Source organism: Leuciscus leuciscus (genome assembly GCF_965113295.1).
Source record: "Leuciscus leuciscus genome assembly, chromosome: 20".
NCBI classification, from domain to species: Eukaryota; Metazoa; Chordata; class Actinopteri; order Cypriniformes; family Leuciscidae; genus Leuciscus; species Leuciscus leuciscus.
The window spans coordinates 3,712,465-3,735,894 of record NC_138744.1 but is presented as its reverse complement, the minus strand read 5'-3'; the positions used below and the strand labels follow the sequence as shown (position 1 = coordinate 3,735,894).

The 23,430-nt window shown below is 44.8% G+C and overlaps 1 protein-coding gene and 1 long non-coding RNA gene across 7 annotated transcripts in view; both read right to left on the bottom strand.

Moving 5' to 3' along the window:
• Positions 1 to 22,089, bottom strand: part of LOC309484465 (1-phosphatidylinositol phosphodiesterase-like) — a 41,214-nt gene extending 19,125 nt beyond the window's left edge. The window contains exons 1-3 of one of the 3 annotated variants that reach the window (XM_082150820.1): positions 21,650 to 22,089; positions 4,553 to 4,611; positions 2,895 to 3,953 (exon numbers count right to left, since the gene is read on the bottom strand). In XM_082150820.1, coding sequence (XP_082006946.1) covers positions 3,107 to 3,953; positions 4,553 to 4,593 — 888 coding nt within the window. In that variant the 5' untranslated portion in view covers positions 4,594 to 4,611; positions 21,650 to 22,089 and the 3' untranslated portion in view covers positions 2,895 to 3,106. Of the gene's footprint in view, positions 1 to 2,894; positions 3,954 to 4,552; positions 4,612 to 17,102; positions 17,156 to 21,649 lie in introns of those variants that run through there. The other 2 variants (XM_082150821.1, XM_082150823.1) reach the window with 2 other exon arrangements.
• Positions 1 to 23,430, bottom strand: part of LOC309484511 — a 66,130-nt gene that overhangs the window by 23,436 nt on the left and 19,264 nt on the right. The window lies entirely within an intron of this gene.

Sequence of the window (23,430 nt, the reverse complement as noted above, 5' to 3'; positions counted from 1 at the left end):
TAACTACGCGCTTGTTTGTAAAAAGGTTGTGAATACGCTGATTTCACGCAGCCGTTATTTTGAAATCGAAAGCGAGGCTCCGGTGGGAAGAAAACCGGAAGTGTCGCCTTTAATCACAGGACAGTCGTGAATGCGATGGCGTATTGTTGTGTTTAATTTATAAAATGAGTTATTCTAAAACTGTACATACATTTCTTTCATACTTTAGACTATATACAGTGAAATTAATTTATAAATAAAATATTTTTTTTATATATAATTCAGAAAGTAAAATCCTATATTGGATATTAACATCCAATAGTGTAAATCGCGGCAGCAGCTTCAGGTTGGTAGTCCAAGGCATTGTTGTTTATCTTTACTTCCGGGGTTCTTCCCACCGGAGCCTCACTTTCGATTTCAAAATGGCGGCTGCGTGAAATCAGCGTATTAGTATTCAATACGGTGACAAGTCACGTGACAAAAGAACGAAGGACTCAAACCCGAAGACTAGAGAGATGAATCATTTCTCTTTCCGATACTGACAGCATAACCTCTATGGGACTGACAGGGAGACTATGGGACTGACAGGAAGAACGAAAGACTCGGACCCGTCCCGAACGCGATATTTTTTTCCCCAGGATGGTTGGGGAAGACTCATGAATATTCATTAGGGAAGTCATCCCTGATTGGTCTGATGACCTACCCCTAACCCCGCCCCTAAACCTACCCATCACTGGGGTCTATGTGATGACCTACCCCAACCCCGCCCCTAAACCTACCCGTCACTGGGGTTAAGACCAATCAGGGATGACTTCCCTAATGAATATTCATGAGTCTTCCCCAACCATCCTGGGAAAAAAAAATTCGCGTCCCGAACCCCAAGACTCGAGAGAGATGAACTAATCATTTCTGTTTCCAGTACAGATTCAGAACCCATATGTTGCGCAATGTGCATGCGCGGTCAACACAATGAACGAATCACTCTCTGAGACAACTCGGTAGTCCCGAGTCATATTAAAGATTCGTTCAAGATGAACGAATCGTTGCGAGAGTGCAACTGCGGTGCCTCAAGCAAACCAAACCTTTGTGTACCGTGGATACGTTTTTTTTTTGTTTTTTTTAAGAGTTTTCGTCTTTATTTTTTTGTTGTTGTACTTTATAGGGTTTTCTTTTCTTTTTGTTTTGCATCTGTATATATACTTCACTGTGGACTGTATTCTTATTGGCACTGTAAATAAATTCTACCTTGCACAAAGTGCTTCTGCGAGTGCGCCATCCTTTCTACATCCTTATACGGACTCACATTTCTCCCCGAAGGTGAGCTGGTGAGCTCGTCTTCATCACACACCTCAATATATGAAGTGCTATATTTAGCTCTGTTTGAAATACCAGCTATTTATTGAAATGTGAAATGATAACCAGAAACCCCTTTGAACTTGTTGAGCACAGCACGTTCTGCATAAAGGACTTATAAGAACTTTCAAATTTTATGCAAACATTTGGGACATCCAATTGGCACATCCAATCAAGTTTTCTTTCATTTAATTCAAGCCAGCCAACTAAATGTCAGTAAATGTATATGAGGGGTGAGACACATTTGGATGGATTTTATTTTTCACTGACTCTCATGTAACTTAACATCAGCATGAAAGCCACCTCTCCCCCATGTGAGGAGGCTTTCAATGTGCAGATAAATACATGTATATATTGTAACATGCAGTTCAGTTTTGGTATTGTTTCCACTGTGTTCAGTCCCTATTTGATTACCCTCTCTGTGTATTTAAGAGTTCTTTCTGTTCTTTGAGTCTTTTCAATGTTAACGTGTGGTATTCTTGTTTATATGCCACACCGAAATGTGACAATAATAACATAATGGCTCTATTTCCAGAAACATTACATGACATTAATAACAATGGTATTTAAACTATTATTTAAATATCTTTAATAAGCCAGCTTTTATTTAAACTTGATGTCATTGTCATTGCTCACAAAAGTTTTTTGCAGTTAACTGTTGTGAGCAACTGTAGCTGCCACCTCCGTGATAAACGGCATGATAAAAGCATAAACTGACCGGCCAGTCCACCTGCTCTTCAGTGATAGGACAGCCACACACCTGCGATTAAAGGTGAATTTGACAATGTTTTATGGTGTTCTTTTATCAGGGTTGGTTACCTCAATTCTTGAACTGAAATTTAAATTGTCTCCACCATATCAATGAATAAGGCCGGGTAAATGGAAACAGTGCAGTATAGAAACCATGAGCAAATACTCACTAAAGGTGCTAGCCTATATCGTTCTTGAAGCTGCTTTCCTTTAATTAAAGACTGATCCTTGTGTAAAACTGCCATTTTCAAAACTGGTTAAAACAACATTTTGAAGGCCCAGACTACACAGCTAAATCTTTATGCAGAAGCTATAACACATAATTGTTGTTACTCTGAAATGAAACAAGTATATTAATAAATAATTATTTTTGATGAATCATGACTGAAAATATGCGCACATGCATGGTTACTGAATATGTTTTCTGCTTCCGAATTACAACCAACATTTTGTTTTCATCATGAAAACTGTAACAATGTTGTGACAAGAAAACCACAAATCATGAAATAGCTATCACTGAGATGACCCCTCATGATTTTATCAAGGTCAAACCTCACATCATTTGAATCTTTCTTGCAGGAGTTACTTCATGTTGAGTTCAAATGGAAATTATTATCATTATTATTAGTATTATTATTATTAAAAATACATATTACTTAGGGTATATTTGAAAAGTACATTTGAAACTTGTTTCATTTTTTTTATTAAAACATTCAAAAACTATATTTATCTTTGCTAGCACTATTTTACATTTTATTACAGTAATTAAATCATAACATTTGTTGAAAATAATATGCATGACATCAAACACATAAAATCAACAAAAAACATAATTGCCATACTCATGCTAATGTTGTTCCAAACCCATAAGACAACAAAGACTTGTTATTAATGAAATAACATAACACACATGAAATATTTGTTAATTTGCCAGTTTAAAAATTCTCAATTATCTGATGAAAGCAATGAGAACAGTAATTTCTTGATGAACCCATGCATGGGAAAAAGTAAAGACTGAAAAATCTTAGGTAGGCCTATTGAATTTGATGACCTTTTGAATCAAGTCAAAACCTGGAAAGTCCATGGCTATGATCCCAAAACAAGGCTTGGGTTTCTTTTCAAATTCCTTTGCCAGATGACCAAACAACCAGGGATTGATTTCCTTTGCCAAAGTTTTTGGCAATAAAAAAATAGACATATATGTACCTAAGCTCGTGCCACTCGAGTAGCTCAGACTCAGAGCAGAACCAGTTCTACATTGCTTAGCAGCTTCTTCCAGATGCTGTTCAATCTTTCTCTCTTTGTCTTTAACTTTAGTTACTTCATAGTCTCCTTTTTTGTCAGTTTCAGACAAAATAATACCCATCTTAAAGCTGTTTTTCTGAACAAAAACAATCTTTCCTCTTACTTCACCAATCTTTGGAATCGACGACTTAACCCAGACATCTTTAGCATTTCTAATCATGTTTTCAACTAAACTCTGAACTTTTTCCTCCATAGGAGAAACGGGCTTAACTCTGAGAAGCACTATCTCATTTCTGAATTGAGTTAAAAATGTCCTGACTGTGCTGAGAACTTTTAACAATGATGTAAATTGGTAAATCGGTCCATGCATAATTATTAATCCAATGCCAGACACTCTGAGGTCGAAGTAGCGTATCCCAGCCTTTAGCTGGTTCTCTAGTGACCATGCCTGACATTTTGCTAATGGTCCTCCATAAAGAGCCAAGGCATCATGGCTACCAGGGATAGTGAGGGTAGAAATTAACGTTTCAGTATCCAGAGTTTCCATCCAGCCAATTTTATAATTTGCAGGGAGATTGAGTGTTTTCCCATCATTAAACACTTCTTGTTGACTACTCTTGTGCAGTCTGTGGAAAAAAATCAGAATACCAGGTCAACAATGTACTTGTCACATGTTCTTCATCACCAATAAAATGTATAGCTTGAATGTGCTGTAATTTGCTTTGAATAAGTGTCTGCCAAGGGCCAAATGAATAAATGCAATGGGAAATAACAGACTTCATCTTAGAGTCAAAAACTAGAGGAATCCAAACAGAAACAGTTTGTTAGGAAGGCTGGCTCTTAATCAGGCTACTTTTGAATAGAATTCAGAGGAGAACACAAGTAGAAATTCTGACATCAGTGGTGCACAATAAAATTTGATGTGAAATCCTATTCCTTTTTTACAACATCTGAATGAACCTCACAAGGGCAGATAAGGACATCATTACATCATCAACCTGCCCACAGGAATTCACAATGAACATAATAATGTAATGAAAGCATATGGACACAGATAAGACCTGTAAAAATAGCTTTATATTAAATTCCTTACTGTAAGCACTTGTGGTGATCAGTATTTAATATAAATATAAAATAACATTCCCTCTTTGTATTAATCAAACCCTAACAAATATACCCAATTTTAGAATATTAAAAATACATGAATTCAACTTTTTATACTCACAGCAGCATCAGGATACACAGGATTTTCCCATGAACTCCCATCTTCTAAATTGTCGGAGGCTAGCACAGAATAAAACAATACATTAGTACAAAACTGCATTTACAGAGAGGTTTTAATGCGGTACAGAGTTGATATCAATGTAGTTACACAGAAATTATAGTTGCAAAAACAATGGTCATTTTTTTTTTTTTACCGAAAAACTACATTAGTTTAAATTTAATGACTACATTAAATTTAGCTGACCTTTTAAAACAATTGTTACTGTTACAACAACAACAAAAAGATAAAATAATCTTGATGGACATCCAGAAAATAGTGTCGATTGCTGCAGTGTTTTAGTAGACAAGTGTTTACAAGTAGAGGGCGCAATAAGATCTCATTGATATCATGTGATTGGCCATTGGCCTGATGTATATTTGCATATAATTGCCACTAAATAGTTTTACATTTAAGCCACACTTAAAGTTTATGAATGTCCTTGCATTATTTAACCAAAATTATTAAACAAAGTATAATTTCCCACAAAAACTCAACACATCTGTTTTCTTATTTAATCATTTAATTTTTTCAAACAATGTTTATAAGACTGAGACAGTATGTAAAATTATGTTAAAAAAAAATGTTAATAGGCTGCTCAATCAAAAGAGTAAACGCAACTACTACAAGCCAAGTATACTTAGAGTACTTAATTATAATTATATAAGTATATATCGATCAAAAGATTGAGTACAAGTATAGGCCAAATAGGCCTATATAAAAAAAATTGTCAAGTATAGTTTCTACTTAAGTGTAATTTTAAGTATATATTTTTAAGTATATTTCTGAGAAGTAGGCTACATAAAGTATATTTCTGAGACATAGGCTACATAAAAAGTAGACTGAAAGTATACATTCTTTTTTAAAATTTAAAAGAAGCACACTAATAGCACACTTGAATACACTTATTTTTTTCTAAGGGTACTCTGTAGTCTTGTATGCTTAATGTTTTACCGTTTTTCTCAGTCGCTTTGGTTTTTTACTACGGAAGCCATGAACCGAAACGTAATAATAATAATAATAATAATAATAATAATTCTAGCATTTCGAGATTAAAGTCGAAATATTTCGACAATAAAGTCGTAATATTTTGAGAATAAAGTCAAAATTACGAGAATACAGTGTATAGACTATAGACGAGCACGAAGACTCTGCCGGAGGAGGTAAAGGTACCACAATCCTGGTCCAAACTTTAGCCGTTTCTCAATACCAAGTACGCAAAGTTCGGACTTGAGTCCTTGGTAGTTCGGACTTGACAAGTTTGACTCAGGAGAACGAACTCCCGAGGACGGGAGGACGCAAGTCGCTCTCGGTTACTAACGTAACCTCGGTTCTCTCTAGATGAGGGAACGAGTGTTGCGTAAGCTAGCTTACGCTACGGGAAAATCCCTTTTCTCGAGAATACTGAAGCCAAAAAAAATTATCCTTAATTTTTGCATTAATCTAAAACGCATTGCTGCACAAGCAGACCTAGGCGAGACGGCTCGCGCGCCTATTGGTTGCCCTGCAGCAACTGCTGCAACCTATCGAGGGACAGCTCGTGACGTAAGCACCAATGAGGGCGCGGGCGCCCGTGCACGTCACATCCCGCCAGAATAGGCGTGGCTTATGTCTATGTAAGCCGAGTCCAAATAGGTTGTTCTTTGGTTTTTCATCGACTGAAGCGAAACCAGAACGTAGCACAAGCACGGCAGGGTTACGCAACACTCGTTCCCTCATCTAGAGAGAACCGAGGTTACGTTAGTAACCGAGAGCGTTCTCTTACGAGAGTACTCTCGTGTTGCGTAAGCTAGCTTACGCTAAGGGAACCCAATGTAAAACGCCGTGCGTGCTAGAGTCGTCCACACATATGTTGCCAAGGGCATGTGCCCAGGGTACACAAATAGTGGGTAACATCTAGGCCAACGGAACGTGCGCCTAAGAATATAACAACCATCCCTGAGTTAAGGAATGGGTGCTTAGCACAGTATAAATGTCAGAATCGACATAAGTCGGCCTGAACCGTATAATAGAATGATTTAATAACTTTTTTGTCAGTCAGTAAACATCTGAGCCAGAGGGACAGATGTAAGTGTAGGGCACAGTCAGGAAGGACCTAAGTCAGCCTGATCTGTTGGTCTTAGACCCGTGCTGGCAGCACGCTTATAATACACAGTCTGCGCGGCGCTGAGTCGGGCAGAGCAGTAAATATTACATTTAGACTGACAACAGCTTAGCCTGCAAAGCAGGAACTTCCAGGTTATAAAAACTTATAAATGTAGACAGAGAGGCCCAGCCTGCCGCCATACAAATATCCTGGAGTGAAACTCCACTGGACCATGCCCATGAAGAGGCCATGCCTCTTGTGAAATTGGCTCTGATGCCCAGGGGACAGCGAAGGCCCTTAGACTTATAAGCCAGAGCGATAGCATCAACTATCCACCTGGAGAGGCTCTGTTTCGACGTGGCTAGTCCCTTAGTGCGGCCACCAAAAGAAACAAAGAGCTGCTCTGACTGCCTGAAAGCAGCAGACCGTTCGACATATATTCTCAGCGCCCTGACTGGGCAGAGAAGGTTCACATCGCCCTCACTATCAGATCTTGGGAGAGCTGACAGTGAAATGACTTGTGCTCTGAACGGAGTGGAAAGCAATTTGGGGACATAGCCGTGTCTCGGTTTGAGAATGACTTTAGAGTCGTTAGGCCCAAACTCGATGCACGTAACACTTGGTGCAGGTCACCCACTCGCTTGACTGAGGCGAGAGCCACCAGGAAAGCGGTCTTAAACGACAGATAACGCAAGTCCACGGACTGTAGCGGTTCGAAGGGGCCGTCCTTCATAGCGTCCAGGACCGTGGAGAGGTCCCAGACCGGAACCAGAGGGGGCCGGGGAGGATTTAATCTCCTAGCTCCTCTCAGGAATCGAATGATGAAATCGTTCCTTCCCAGTGGCTGGCCATGCATGGGTTTAGTAAACGCTGCTATGGCTGCAACATACACTTTGAGCGTTGAGGGGGACCTGCCCTTATCCAACAGCTCTTGTAGGAAGGAGAGAATCTCCGTAACGCTACAGCGTTGTGGGTCTATGTTTGACCCGAGCACCAGCCGGAAAACACTGACCACTTTGAACCGTAGAGCCTTCTAGTAGAGGGCGCTCTAGCCTGTGTAATTGTGTTTAGCACTCCTGCTGGGAGATCAGCGGGTACCCATTGATGGCCCATACGTGCAGGGCCCATAAGTCGGGGCGCGGGTGCCAAATCACGCCCCTGGCCTGGGAGAGGAGATCCCTCCTCACTGGAATCGGCCATGGAGCCGTGCTCACTAGCTGCATCAGCTCCGGGAACCAGACTTGGTTCCTCCAGAGCGGCGCCACAAGGAGCACAGAGAAGACGTTCTCCCTGATTCGCTTGATCACCTGAGGTAACAGTGCGATCAGGGAAACGCATAAAGCGGGCGGCCGGGCCATATGTGGGCCAGCGCGTCCCTCTCTTTTGTGAAAAATGTTGGGAAGTGCGCGTTCTCTGGCGATGCAAAGAGATCGATTTCCGCTCTGCCGAAGGTGTCCCATAGTAACTGGACTACCTGGGAGTGCAGGGACCATTCCCCTGGGGGAACATTGTCTCTGGACAGCATGTCCGGACCCACATTCCGACAGCCTGGCACATGCGCTGCTCTTAGCGAGCGCAGATTGTGCTGAGACCACACGAGGAGGCGTTCCGCCAATGCGCGGAGGCTCCGTGATTTGAGACCGCCCTGGCGGTTTACGTAAGACACCACCACCACTATCCGCAGCGTGTGCTGTGACGTCAGCCGCGCTGTCACTGACACATAGTCTAAATCTGTCCCCAGAAAGGAAAATTCCTGGCTGGGACACAGTGAGCTCTTGGTCCAGTTGATTTGGAGACCCAAATCTTGTAAATGGCTGAGTAATAAAGCTCTGTGGGCTATCAGCTCTGCCTCTGACTGCGCTAGAATTAGCCGGTCATCCAAATAGTTCAATGTTCGCATTCCTCATTGTCTCAGGGGAGCGAGCGCCGCGTCCATGCACTTCGTGAATGTAAGAGGTGCCGAAGATAGACCGAACGGCAGGACGGTGTGCTGATAGCTCTGGCCCTCGAAGGCGAATCGCAAGAAAAGCCTGTGATGGGGCGTTATCTGAATCTGAAAATAGGCATCCTTCAGATCCACTGAGATAAACCAGTCTCGCGGGCGAATTTGCGCGAGAATTTGTCTGGTTGTGAGCATTTTGAACGATCTCTGCATGAGGGCTTTGTTCAAACGCCCGAGATCTAGGATGGGCCTGAGACCGCCATCCCTTTTTTTTTTTTTTTTTTGGACAAGGAAATACCTGCTGTAGAAACCTGACTCGCTCTGAATCAGAGGGACGGTTTCTATAGCCCCTTTTCTCAGCAGTTTCACAATCACGGCACCAAGTAGATGTGCTACTTCGTCTTTCACCGTGGTTTCGACCCTGGCTTGAAGCGTGGGGGTCTGCGAGCGAACTGTAGCGAATAGCCTCGCTTTATAGTGTTCAGTACCCAATCTGACACGCCCGGGATCATTTCCCATGCTTTTATACTTAAAGCTAGAGGGAGAATGGTTTCTGGGCTCTGGTCGCTGTGTGTTTGCTAGAGGGCGCGCGCGCTCTCTACACACAGAACACATTTTGTGTTTAATGATGGGCTTTCTGCACACAGAACGCGTTTCGTGTTTATTGGTGGGGGCTCTAAGTGAGTGTGTCACAGAGCGACCCGTGTTTGTGAGTAGGGGTGAGCACTGTACAGCGGGCACATTTCCTACATTTAAAACACATGTGGCGTGAGCCGGTTTCATTGATATGGGCTGTGAATGAGTGTGTAACACTGAATGGGCCGTGCTTATGTGTAGGGGTGAGCACTGGGAAGCAGGCACAAATCCTACATTTATAACACCTTCGGCGTGAGCCGGATTACATAGAACACTTTTGTGTTTATAGATGGGGGCTCTGAGTGAGCGTGTGTCACTGAGCGACCAGTGTTTATGGGTAGCGGTGAGCACTGAACCGTGGGCACATTTCCTACATTGAAACACACGCGGCGTGAGCCGGTTTTATTAGAGGGAGCCCTAAGTGAGTGTGTGTCACTGAACGGGCGGTGTTTATGGGTAGGGGTGAACACTGAATAGTGGGCACTTCCCTTACACTTGAAACACACGCGGCCTGAGCCGGTTTTGTTGATGTGGGCCGTGAATGAGTGAGTGTCACTGAACGGGCCGTGCTTATGTGTAGGGGTGAGCACTGGGAAGTGGGCACAATTCCTACATCTATAACACCTTCGGCGTGAGCCGGATAACAGACATTATGCTCCTTAGAGATTTATCTGGGTTGCCGTGAAAACGGGGTCAGGGCACAGGCGAGCGGGTTGTATAACGGGCTCGTTGGCTGCACAATACACTCCTCCAGTCACCTATGCTGTGGGAACTGTGAGAGCGAAACGTTTCCAGTCACCTGGCGGGGCCAGCGTGAGTTCGTTTACTTTGGTGAAAAAAAAAGAAAAACTCAGCACAGCCGAGATTCGAACTTGGGTCTCTGGCGCGAAAGTCTCAGATTCCACCACTGAGCCACAGAAGGGGTGTGAATTGCGACGGGCGGGTTCGCTTTCTAAACGTAAGAAAGCTGGCCGCGAGCTCTGTGTTTAAACGCTCATAGTACTCGAGCCCCGCCTTTGAACGGGAGGGCGCGAGCCCGGAGAAGAGCGCAGTATAATTTATATCTGCCGCCAGAGCCGGGATTGGAACACGGGTCTCTGGCACGAAAGCCTTAGATTTCGCCACGAGGGGGGAAATGACAAAATCTTTTCGTAGCGTGAGCAGATAAGAGAGCGTCATGTGAGTCACGCGGCAGGGCCGGCGCGGGCAAACGCTTTTAATACTCGAGCCCCGCCATATGAACGGGAGGGCGCGAGGGGCGCGTCGCTTTCTGTACGTAAGAAAGCTGGCCGCGAGCTCTTGTGTTTAAAGGCTCATAGTGCTCGAGCCCCGCCAATGAGCGGGAGTGCGCGAGAGGCGGGTTCGCTTTCTGTACGTAAGAAAGCTGGCCGCGAGCTCAGCTTGAGCAGATAAGCATGTATTCAAACAGGCTATATGCTGCATTGTTGATATTTCCAGTCGCCTGAACTGAGAAATGTGTGAGAAATGGAGGTTGGTCCGGCCTCAGCGGGACTATCCTCTTCTGCATTGTCCCTGTCTAACTCGTCGAGCATGGTGGGAGCGGTGGCGGAAACCGGGCGCTGGCCAGCCGTGAGCAAGTTGAGGGACTCGGGAGCGATGCACACGGGGAGTTAGCCGGCATGCTATCGCTCACAGGGATGACCTCCGGCGTTCTCTGTGGACGGCGCTTTTTAAGGCGCGACCCAGAAGAGAGAAGCGGAGGCGCGTGGTTCCTTCCAGGCAGGAACACACAGGATGTGGCGGTCCCCGTTGCTGAGGGAAGCCGCACTTGGAGAAACGAGGCATTTGAAACAACGCCTCTGCTCTTTTAGGAGGGCGTGTGTCGCGGGGTGAACACACACAATGCAATAATAATAATAAGGAAAGGATATAGGCGCCGGATAGCGCAGCAGGAACGGCAGCTGAAGTGGCGAGAAGATGGCCGGCTTCTGTCTGCGAAGCAGATGGCTCGTCCCGCTGAAAAGCTTGTCGACGGCGCAGGCTTCTCCAGAGAACAGCGATGTGATGTGAACACTTCGCTGAAGAGATGAAAAATCAAAGAACAACCTATCTGGACTTGGCTTACATAGACATAAGCCACGCCTATTCTGGCGGGATGTGACGTGCACGGGCGCCCGTGCCCTCATTGGTGCTTACGTCACGAGCTGTCCCTCGATAGGTTGCAGCAGTTGCTGCAGGGCAACCAATAGGCGAGCGAGCCGTCTCGCCTTGGTCTGTTTGTGCAGCAATGCGTTTTAAATTAATGCAAAAATTAAGGATAATTTTTTTTGGCTTCAGTATTCTCGAGAAAAGGGATTTTCCCGTAGCGTAAGCTAGCTTACGCAACACGAGAGTACTCTCGCAAGAGAACCGATAATTCTGAAATGGAACTGCGGCGTACTTGATAGCGTCACTCAGCTCGCTCTGGCTACTACGGTTATCTCTTTATGTATGTCTAGGCTACAAATAAAACAAAATATGTTATAAACCACCACTCTGCCTCTTTTCATTTTCATTAAAAAAAATCTTAAACATAATGGCCACACAAATGTGTCTCAGGCAACGCAATTGATTATCTTCACTGCATATTTATAACAACACGAAATATAAAGCACAACCCTGACTCTTTTTGTTTTCATTTTAAAAATATGACCAATAAAAAAACATTATAATATTGATCATTAAAACTAACATTTAGCAAAAAGAGACAGGGTTGTGTCATTTTATTTTATTATAGGCCTATGTACATACAGTGAAGAGAATGAAGGCAACATGTATAATAAAATATTTTATATTTTAAATATATAAAATAAAATGACATAACCTTTTTTGTTAAATGTCAGTTTTAATGATCAATAATAGCCATTATAAAAGTATAAGTAGCCTAAAAGTTATAAGAAGCTATACAATAATAAAGCAAACGATTCAGTCAAACATAAGTCAGCTCTCTAGGCTACAACGTTAAAGTTAAATAGACTAAATAAAGCTATGAAACTTCACTTTGCCCTCAGCTTAACATTTTGCCAGGGAACAAATTATAGATTAATGAGACAAATAAAATAAATAAATTAATAAATAAATCGTCCGTTAGATATACAAAAGACGATTTATATCTCATGTTAAACCACTAAACTAGAGACATCCGAGCCAGCGGCAAACGTCAGAAGCACTAACCGAGGAAAGTCAAGTCAAGTCAAGTCAAGTCAAGTTTATTTGTATAGCGCTTTTCACAATACAGATTGTATCAAAGCAGCTTCACAGTATTAAATTAAAATAATACAACAAAGTTTGTTTCAAGAGGAATTTATTGATTGATAAAATTAAATTAAATATCCCCAAAATATCCCCAAAATATCCCCAACTGAGCAAGCCAAAGGCAACAGACCCCGCCGAGAAAGGCTGTTCTCGGCGGGGTACATGAGCGGCGAGCGTCCGATTGCCTGGTTCTCACAACTCCGAAAACGTCAGATCAAATTTTCAAATAGGCGCTATCTTTATAAATAAACCAAAGATTTGAGCTTTAAACAACTACATTCTCGCCTGAAATACTCTTAAAACTACATTTCGTGACACAATTACAGCAGTATTTTTAAATTACGCAGGGTTTCTCCTCTGCTATTGACGCTTGCTGGTTGGTGTGAGATGCATTCTGGGATACCTGGCTGTCTCAAGTCCGCACAAGTCACCTCTCGATGCATCCTCGGTAAAAGGGGCGGATCAAGAACACATCCGGGGATTTGAACTGGACTTGGCTAGATGTGAACTTTGAATTGGAACAGTACTTGGGCAGCGACTGATAACGTTTCACATGTCCACAAGAACACAAGTACAGACAAGAACGCATATTGAGAAACGGCTTTTATGTGCCACATTGACTCGAAGCCTACGTGTATTCGTGCTCGTCTATAGGCAACGTCATCTGGGTCGAGAACACTTAACAGTAACCGCACTGTCTCCCTCTTCACCGTAAATCCTTTCTGGATAAATTTTAAGTGCATCATTCTGTATCGAATCATTTGTCCGGATCCAGTCTGAAAAGTGTTTTCGCCTGTAAAGTCTATTCCGGCGAAGTATATATATTTTGTAACGTCCTAAAACAAATTGTAATGCCATGTTGGTAGATTAAGCACCTGCAGAATTTCCTTTCCAACTTCATTCTCGTAGTGTTTCGACTTTACTCTCGTAATTTATATATATATATATATATATATATATATATATATATATATATATATATATATATATGTCAGGACTACCAGTCCCGCAATCTTCCTCAGTAACCACCAACGGGCACCCTCGCCCGAATACTGACTGTCTCCCGAACTCCAAGTCCCACAATGCCTCACTCATGCACTGATCCCGTTTCCACCTGTGAGTAATGATCACACACAGCTGTTACTCATTCCCAGCCCTATATAAATCACACTCACAGCACACTCTGCCTGTGTTTGTGACCCTTGCTGAAACTCACTCTTCGATTGTCTGCTGCCTGCTCATTGTAGGGATGGGGAAATGAAGCCTCAAGAATCACTGAGGCTTTCCCCTGACTGTTCCGGGAAAAGATTCAAAGCTTCGAGAGTGTCGAGAACAGCGCCATCTGGTGCTTATTTAAAATAAAGCAGCCAGAAGCCTGTGTTAGAAGCTCTGGCAGATGAAGCAACCACAACACACTCCATAGTTTCAATGTTATGTGTACAAATAAAAGCCTTACATGTTTGTGTTTTATTTGTTCATTAAATAAATTCATTTTCTCTTCTCACAAACCCATCAACCAGACTGAGCCAACAATGACTCGTTAAATAAGATCTGGGGTTCGAGCCTTCTAACACCCAAAGCAAAACGCGCACGTGATTGGACAGAAAGTGAGGCTTCATTTGTCGTCTATCACGTGACTCTAGTAAACCAATACACACCCCGATACGGGCTTCACTAGAAATTGTGTTGCATGTGTGATACGCACATCAAAGCTTCAGTGTCATACGTAACATCACTAGCTCATTGACCTTCTGCCTGATTCCTGGATCTCGTATCGTCTGCTGCCTGCCCCTGACCTCTTGCCTGGTTCCCTTTACGCCTTGCCTGCCCTGCTACACTGTTTTTGCTGGTATTGGACCCTTGCCTGTTGACTTTGAATAATAAACTGTTGTAAATGGACCTGACTAAGTCTGATGATTCACAACAGAAGACTTCGCCAACTGAAGGTCCAGCAACGATGTCTGCTTTCTCCGCCCAAGCCAGCCAGCTCGCTGCTCATCATCACCAACTAAACCGCCTGACTTCATTAACCGAAGAATTGATACAAGCGGTCCGAGCGCTGCAAACCTCTGCCTCAGATCCGCCTCTGGTGCCTACGCTTCCACCTGCTGCCCACGCTCCCGAGCTTCAACCCTCCGTGAGCGCGAGTCCCCGCCTCGCGCTTCCCGAGAAGTTCGAGGGGGACCCAAGTAAATGCAAGGGCTTTGTTCTCCAGTGCTCGCTGTATCTCGCCCAACAACCCACGTCTCATTCTACTGATACCAGTAAAATCGCCTTTGTTTGCTCACTGCTCACCTGTTGCGCTCTGGATTGGATCACAGCGGTATGGAGATCAGATGGTACTGCCTTTTCCATGTTCGCCGAATTTCTTCAGCGGTTCCAGGCAGTCTTTGAACACTCCAAGGAGGGTAAGGGAGCGGAGGATCGTCTCCTGGAACTCACGCAGGGCCGGTCCACCGCCGCTGAGTGTGCACTTAAATTCCGCACACCCTCGCGGCTCAGACGAACTGGACCGATAATGCACTGAAGGTGGTCTTCCGGCGAGGCTTAACCCACGAGCTGCAAGCGGAGCTGGCCTGTCGCGATGAGGGGAAGGATCTTGATCAGTTCATCCACCTGTCCATTCAAATAGATAATCTGATGCGATCTCGCCCCCCTGGCCATCGCCCTGTGTCTACCTCCCGCTACCTTTTCACTCCTCGAGTCTCCGGTCCAACATCAACGGAAACCAGTGAGCGCATGCAAATAAACGCTTCCCGGCTGACCCAGGAAGAGAAGGAGTGACGAAGGTCACAGAATTTATGCCTGTACTGTGGCGGGGCTGGTCACTTCTGTCTCAGCTGTCCTTCACGACCCCCTCTGAGAGATGTGGCACCGGTGAGTCTGACCATTGATTCTCTCAATCCCAACTCCTGTGTATCTGTACCCCTTGAGTTCACCATTAATGGCCAAGTAGTCTCCACGCCCACCTTAATAGATTCCGGAGCTGCCGGAAACTTCATGTCCTGAGATTATGCCATGCACCACAAGATTGCTCTGATCCCCTGTTCCTCTCCCCTCACAGTCGAAGCAGTCGATGGTCGGCCGCTAGGCTCCGGCCGGGTTTCCCATGTCACTCAAGAGATCTGCATGCGGACTGGAGCCCTTCACCGTGAGACCATCCAATTCTATGTACTTCACGCTCCGCACACACCTGTCATCCTGGGCCTGCCCTAGGCAACGGTGGGCAACCGGCCAAATCGTCTGCTGGGTGAAGAACTGTCATCACCATTACCAGTCCAAAGCATCATCGAGCCCCGGGAGGACGCTGTGGTGAACCGCCTCCCATCCGTGTATCACGATCTGTCGGAGGCCTTCAGCAAGACAAAAGCCTCCAGGCTTCCTCCTCACCGTACCAACGATTGTGCCATCGATCTGGTGCCAGGCACCACGCCTCCCAGGGGCAGCGTTTTCCCACTCTCCCAACCAGAAGCTATGTGAAAATACATTGAAGAGGAACTCGCGAAGGGCTTCATTCGTCCCTCAACGTCCCCTGCATTGGCCGGGTTTTTCTTTGTGCAGAAGTAAGACGGCGGTCTCTGACCCGTATTGATTATAGAGCTCTCAATGACTGCACAATCAAGTTCCGCTATTCGCTACCCCTAGTGCCTGCCGCCTTGGAACTCCTTCACACGGCCAGATTCTACACTAAACTGGATCTGCGGTGTGCTTATAACCTGATCTGCATCCGCGAAGGGGACGAGTGGAAAACCGCCTTTTCCACTTGCACGGGGCACTATGAATATCTTGTTATGCCGTTCGGCCTGGCAAATAGTCCAGCCGTCTTCCAGTCTTTTATAAATGATGTGTTCTGAGATATGCTCCACCGAACTGTCATTTTACATTGACGACATCCTGATTTATTCAGACACCTTAAAAGACCACATCCAGCACGTCCGGGCAGTCCTCCAAAGACTCATCCAGCATCAACTCTACGCTAAGATTGAGAAGTGTGATTACCACCAGACCACTACAACATTCCTGGGTTATGTCATCAGTCCAGAAGGCGTGGCAATGGACGAGAGTAAGGTCAAGGCAGTTTTGGACTGGCCTCAACCCACCTCCCTGAAGGCGTTGCAACCAGGGTTCGAAATGAGGGGGGTCTGGGGGAGTCCCGGACCCTCCATAAGTCATTAGGGACCCCCCATAAGAATTTATTTTTGGATTTTGGGGGGTCCCCGACAAATATATTTTACCATTAAAAATTATTGTGAAAATTATAGGTCTTTAGTGACGTTTTATATTTATAACAGTAATTAATTTATTTCCTAGCGCGAGGCAGCAATCAGGGCAGCTATTCCCTGCTATTCCCAGCTATTCCCTTGCCCGAATACTGACTGTCTCCCGAACTCCAAATCCAACAATGCCTCACTCATGCACTTATCCCGTTTCCACCTGTGAGTAATGATCACACACAGCTGTTACTCATTCCCAGCCCTATATAAATCACACTCACAGCACACTCTGTGCAAAGTCTTGTTTCACTGTTATGTGCATCTCTGAGCTTTTTCTAGAAAGTTATCCTGCCCGTGTTTGCGACCCTTGCTGAAACTCACTCTTCGATTGTCTGCTGCCTGCTCATTGACCTTCTGCCTGATTCCTGGATCTCGTTTCGTCTGCTGCCTGCCCCTGACCTCTTGCCTGGTTCCCTTTACGCCTTGCCTGCCCTGCTACACTGTTTTCGCTGGTGTTGGACCCTTGCCTGTTGACTTTCAATTAGGGGTGTGCGATATGACGATTTTTGATCGTGGACGATTAAAATGTCTCCACGATCTGCTTTTGAAGAAATATCGTAGAATCGTGCATTAGCCTATATCTGTTCTGGCGCCTCTGTCCCAACATACTGAACAACGCGACGTATATTCACATAAAGTGTTAACGCAGCGGAACGGGACACTGCAGTTCACAAAAGTTCATAATTTGCATGTGCTTTAATGCCTTGTCGGTTAAACATTTAATTCGCGTGGTGATGCGCTAACGTGTGCGATTCTCAGCGCGTACATGTGAAGCTCACATGCACTAAAAGCCTGTCTACCAGCGCCTGGATACTGGACTAAGTTATCTTTCGAGTCTTATTGTGCTAATACAGTTAAATACACACAAGGTTTACATAAACAAAGTCGGTTATGTCTAAAGTGAAAGCAAACTTGAGAAAATTTAGTAAATCTGCTTGTCAAATGCGTGTATATTAGACGCGTCGCGCGCAACTCTTAAAGAGGCAGTAGCAATAGTAAACACGCTGCCGCTTGTCCTTAAAGGGATAGTTCACCCAAAAATAAAAATTCTCATCATTTACGCACTCTAATGTTGTTCCAAACCTGTATTAATTTCCTTCTAATATTTTCTAATATTTTTCTAATATTAATATTTTGAAGAATGTGGCTATCCAAACAGTAGCTGGTCCCCATTGACTTCCATAGGAGAAAAATATACTATGGTTGTCACTGGGGGTACATCAACTGTTTGGTTACCCACATTCTTCCAAATAACTTTTATTTTCAACAGAAGAAAGAAACTTATTCGAGTTTAAAACAACTTGAGAGAGTAAATGACAATTTGAATTTTTAGGAGAACTATTCCTTTAATGTTAATAAAACAACAAAATGCAAAGAGAAAAATCACTCACTGTCACGGAACACTAAACGAGAGACGAGGATTCAAGTGCAGAGGAGATTTAATAAACAAACAAAGTACAAAAACTCAGAACTCAGATATCCAACAGACAGGAACATCAAGGACAGGTAACTCGGACAACGAACCAGCACAAGACTACAAACACAAGGAGGCTAAACAGGGGAACAAACAAAGGAGGGTAACGAGACAGACCGGTGGGACAAATTAACCAATAATCAGATAACAAGATGGGAGGGGCTAGACAATAGACACGAGCACATGGCCCAAAATAACAAAACACCCATGTGCAGCACAAGACAGGACAGGCATGTGACATTACCCCCTCCCTACGGAGCGGCTACCAGACGCTCCATAAGACCAGGGCGGGAAGGGAGGGACAGACCAGGGCGGGACGGGGGGGACAGACCAGGGCGGGAAAAGGGGAATGGACCGTTCAGAAGGCCAGGGAGGCACACAAAGTTCGGGAGTCCAGGGCGGAGCAGACAGTCCATCGGGCGGCCAGGGCGGAGCAGACAGTCCATCGGGCGGAGGGCGGAGACTTTCCCTCGGGCGGCCAGGGCGGTGAAGACCCCTCGGGCGGCCAGGGCGGTGAAGACCCCTCGGGCGGCCAGGGCGGTGAAGACCCCTCGGGCGGCCAGGGCGGTGAAGACCCCTCGGGCGGCCAGGGCGGTGAAGACCCCTCGGACTGGCACTGGAACTGGCACCACCGGAACTGGCACCACCGGCTCAGGCTCAGGAACAGACACCACCGGCTCAGGCTCAGGAACTGGAACAGACACCACCGGCCCAGGAACTGGAACAGACACCACCGGCCCAGGAACTGGAACAGACACCACCGGCTCAGGAACAGGAACAGACACCACCGGGCGGCCAGGGCGGTGAAGACCCCTCGGACTGGCACTGGAACTGGCACCACCGGAACTGGCACCACCGGCTCAGGCTCAGGAACAGACACCACCGGCTCAGGCTCAGGAACTGGAACAGACACCACCGGCCCAGGAACTGGAACAGACACCACCGGCCCAGGAACTGGAACAGACACCACCGGCTCAGGAACAGGAACAGACACCACCGGCTCAGGCTCAGGAACTGGAACAGACACCACCGGCCCAGGAACTGGAACAGACACCACCGGCCCAGGAACTGGAACAGACACCACCGGCCCAGGAACTGGAACAGACACCACCGGCTCAGGCTCAGGAACAGACACCACCGGCTCAGGCTCAGGAACAGACACCACCGGCTCAGGCTCAGGAACAGACACCACCGGCTCAGGCTCAGGAACAGACACAGGGTCGACGGCGGCCATCTTGTCCGAAGACACAGGCTCGGCAGGCGTGACGTGAACAGGCTCGGCGGCGGCCATCTTGTCTGAAGACCCAGGCTCGGCAGGCGTGACGTGAACACTCTCGGCGGTGGCCATCTTGTCCGAAGACACAGGCTCGGCAGGCATGACGTGAACAGGCTCGGCGGTGGCCATCTTGTCCGAAGACACAGGCTCAAGAACAGTCTCTGGATCGGCAGACGTCCTGTGCTTCCTCCACGCCTGCAGTACCACCACTGCATAAAAAAGGAAGACCACTCTCTTGGCCGTGGCAGGACTGATGGTGGGCGACTCCGAGACGATCTCAGGATGACAGCGGGCTGCTCGAAGGGGACGGCCTCCGGGACGACAGCGGGCTGCTCGGAGGGGACGGCAGCGGGCTGCTCGGAGGGGACGGCAGCGGGCTGCTCGGAGGGGACGGTCTCCGGGACGACAGCGGGCTGCTCAGAGGGGACGGCCTCCGGGACGACAGCGGGCTGCTCAGAGGGGACGGCCTCCGGGTCATTGGGGAGGCAGGAAGTCTTCCTCCTCCGCCTCCGGACCACCAGACTCGAGACCACCGGAACTGGGACCACCGGACTCGGGATCACCGGACTCTGGACCACCGGACTCGGGAGCACCGGACTCGGGAGCACCGAAACAGGAATGGAGGAGGTCTTCCTTCTCCTCCTCCGTTTCGGGGTCACCGGAACTGGGACCACCGGAACTGGGACCACCGGAACAGTCACGGAGGGGTTCTTCCTTCCTCTCCTCCGTTTCGGGACCAGCGGTGAAGGCTTGCCTTTCTGCTGACCGCCATCTGCCATGGTCCTCTCCTCCTCCATAGTCCTTTGAACACACCTGGCGAAGTATTCAAACAAGGAAATTGAAGACCCCTTATCCTCGCCAGAAAAAATTTCACTCCGCTGAATCCACATATTTGGCTGGTTCGTTCTGTCACGGAACACTAAACGAGAGACGAGGATTCAAGTGCAGAGGAGATTTAATAAACAAACAAAGTACAAAAACTCAGAACTCAGATATCCAACAGACAGGAACATCAAGGACAGGTAACTCGGACAACGAACCAGCACAAGACTACAAACACAAGGAGGCTAAATAGGGGAACAAACAAAGGAGGGTAACGAGACAGACAGGTGGGACAAATTAACCAATAATCAGATAACAAGATGGGAGGGGCTAGACAATAGACACGAGCACATGGCCCAAAATAACAAAACACCCATGTGCAGCACAAGACAGGACAGGCATGTGACACTCACTGCTATTGACTGATAACTTTAATAGTAGCTTTAATAAGTATAAATGTATAATTTATACAGTGAAGTCTGTTTTGTTTTATTTTCATATTTGTTCATTTAATTACTTTCTTCAATGCTACTGTTAAATACACCTACTGTAGCTGAAAACGTAGCTTAAATACACCTACTGTAGCTGTTTATTTAATTTGTATATTAAGTTGTGTATGTGTAATGTGTATCTTTGATCTTAATATTTAATAACAAAGAAAATAATGACAAATATTTTTATCTTTGCCCCTGTCTGCCATTTTTTTTATTTTGTTACCTAAGGCTTTGTTTTAAAATATGGACATTAGTTTGGCTGTAATGCTCAGTCACAAAATAGTAAAACCAACATAAAAAAGAATCGTGATAAAATCGTGAATCGTGATTTTCCTGAAAAAAAACGTGATATGATATTTTTGCCATATCGCCCACCCCTACTTTCAATAATAAACTGTTGCAAATGGACCTGACTAAGTCTGATGATTCACAACTATATATATAGGAGATATATAAATTTGGGGATTTTTTTTTTTACGTTGCGGTTCATGGCTTCCGTACTTTTCTCAGATCACAATTTGAAATTCTCAAAACTTCTTGTTCAACCCATACCATCTAGTCACTATATACATGAAAAGCAATTTCTCATTCTTTTGAACAATTTACCAAATACTTTAGTACATTCATGAAATTATGTACACTGCTGTTTCCTACATTATCAATGCTAATGTCAAGTTGATCAAAATATATTATTCTGGTTTTATGTTCAATAGTCTTCTGGGGTCGGGAATTAAACATATGGTATCATTCATTTTCCAGTGAATTCCTTGGACCAGAAAATAGAATTACAGATGAAGCTTACCCTTTCCTTCCTCTGTGTGTCTGTAAGAATGTCAGGTGTCTTGTGTTGCAGCTTCCTGCTGCTCGTCGAGATGCTCGTGTGTGTGCTCTTCTCTCACATTAAATGAAGCGCCTCTTCTTATAGTCAGTGTAAGTGAGGGGTTGACACAGACTTGCACTTGGGGCCGGATCTAGGCATGGGCACGGGTGGGCTGAGCCTTGCCCACCTTATTGGAATTTAGGTAGCCTACAGATAGTGTTAATCTGTTTGTTTGTTTTATTGTATGATTTGTGCATTGATTAAAAACAATCTTGAGGTGGGCTGTGTGTTGAGAAGTTTGATGAAAGGCTGCAGAATGCCCAACTAATCAAAAAATAAATAAAGCGTATAAAATAGCCTTGCATGCTATCAAGATAAATTGTTTTAAATTACTTGTAAATATTAATATACATTTCTATAGCTCTTATTTATTTTAAAGTGTCATTTGGCCACCAGCACCACTAAAATGGACCATTGCCCTAATCTATTACACATAATATCAATATTTACACGTTATTTCTGCCTGCGTCAACCCACTTCCTGATTGCATTGATGCAATGGTAATAGACTTTTTTTTTTATTTCTTATTATTTTATTGCATTTTTTATCTAGACGTTTCATGCATAACTCTCTACATATTTTTTTCATTTGACAGTTTACAAGCACCAGCGATATATGCCTGAGTTTCAGGGTCCTGTCACTTTGGTTGGTCTAGTTCTGGAGTATTCGATTAAAGTTCCAAGAGATCCGGCCTCTATATTTCCTTTCCAGTGGAGGTCCGGACAATAACATTTTCTATTGTCCAGTTTTGGTGAGCCCTTGTGAATTGTAGCTTCAGTTTCCTGTTCTTATCTGACAGGAGTGACACCGGTGTGTCTTCTGTTGCTGTAGCACATCTGCTTCAAGGTTTGACGAGTTGTGTTTACTAGTTTATATAGTTTCAGTCATTAGTTACATCTGTCTTTTATTATCACTGATTTCTCTGTTTAAGCTTGTGCTTTTCAGTTGTGTTTTTCTGGTCGTTGTTGGATCGTGTTTGTGTTTTGGATCAGGAGTTCCTGGATGTTCCTGTCTTTTCATGTGGACTTTTTTTTCTCCAGTTTTCTGGTTTGGATTATTGATGTTTTGCCTTTTGCTATGAAAGTCATGTATGCATGTGGATTCTCTCTCTGCCTCGTCAATCAGCACCTGTCACAGTCTGGCACCAACATCCATGCCACTTTCAAAGTCACTTAAATCCCCTTTCTTCCCCATTCTGATTCTCAGTTTGAACTTCAGCAGATCATCTTGACCGTGTCTACATGCCTACATTGAGTTGCTGCCATGTGATTGGCTGGTTAGATATTTGCGTTAACAAGCAGTTGAAACGGTGTACCTTATAAAGTGGTTGGTGAGTATAGACATGTAAAAAAAAACATATAAGATTATGTAAACAAAACGGTTAATTGTAATAAACTGTCTGGAATTATTACTGTTCTGCAAAATGTAAATTTTCTAGCATGCAATCTTTTTTTCTTATCTGGTATGTCTGAGTTTTAGTTGTGGTTAGGTTGAGCCTAATCTGATCAAGACTGTTTGTTGCTTTATCTATAAACAATGGCTGTGCATAAAATATATCGCTTGCAAACTTAAAGAACAAGTAAGAAATTAAATATCACTGACGTTTTCACAGTTATTACTCATGAGAGAAAGATTCGTAATCGGTTACTAATGTAACCGGTTACTCTCTAGAAGAGGGAACGAGTATTGCGTAAGTTAGCTTA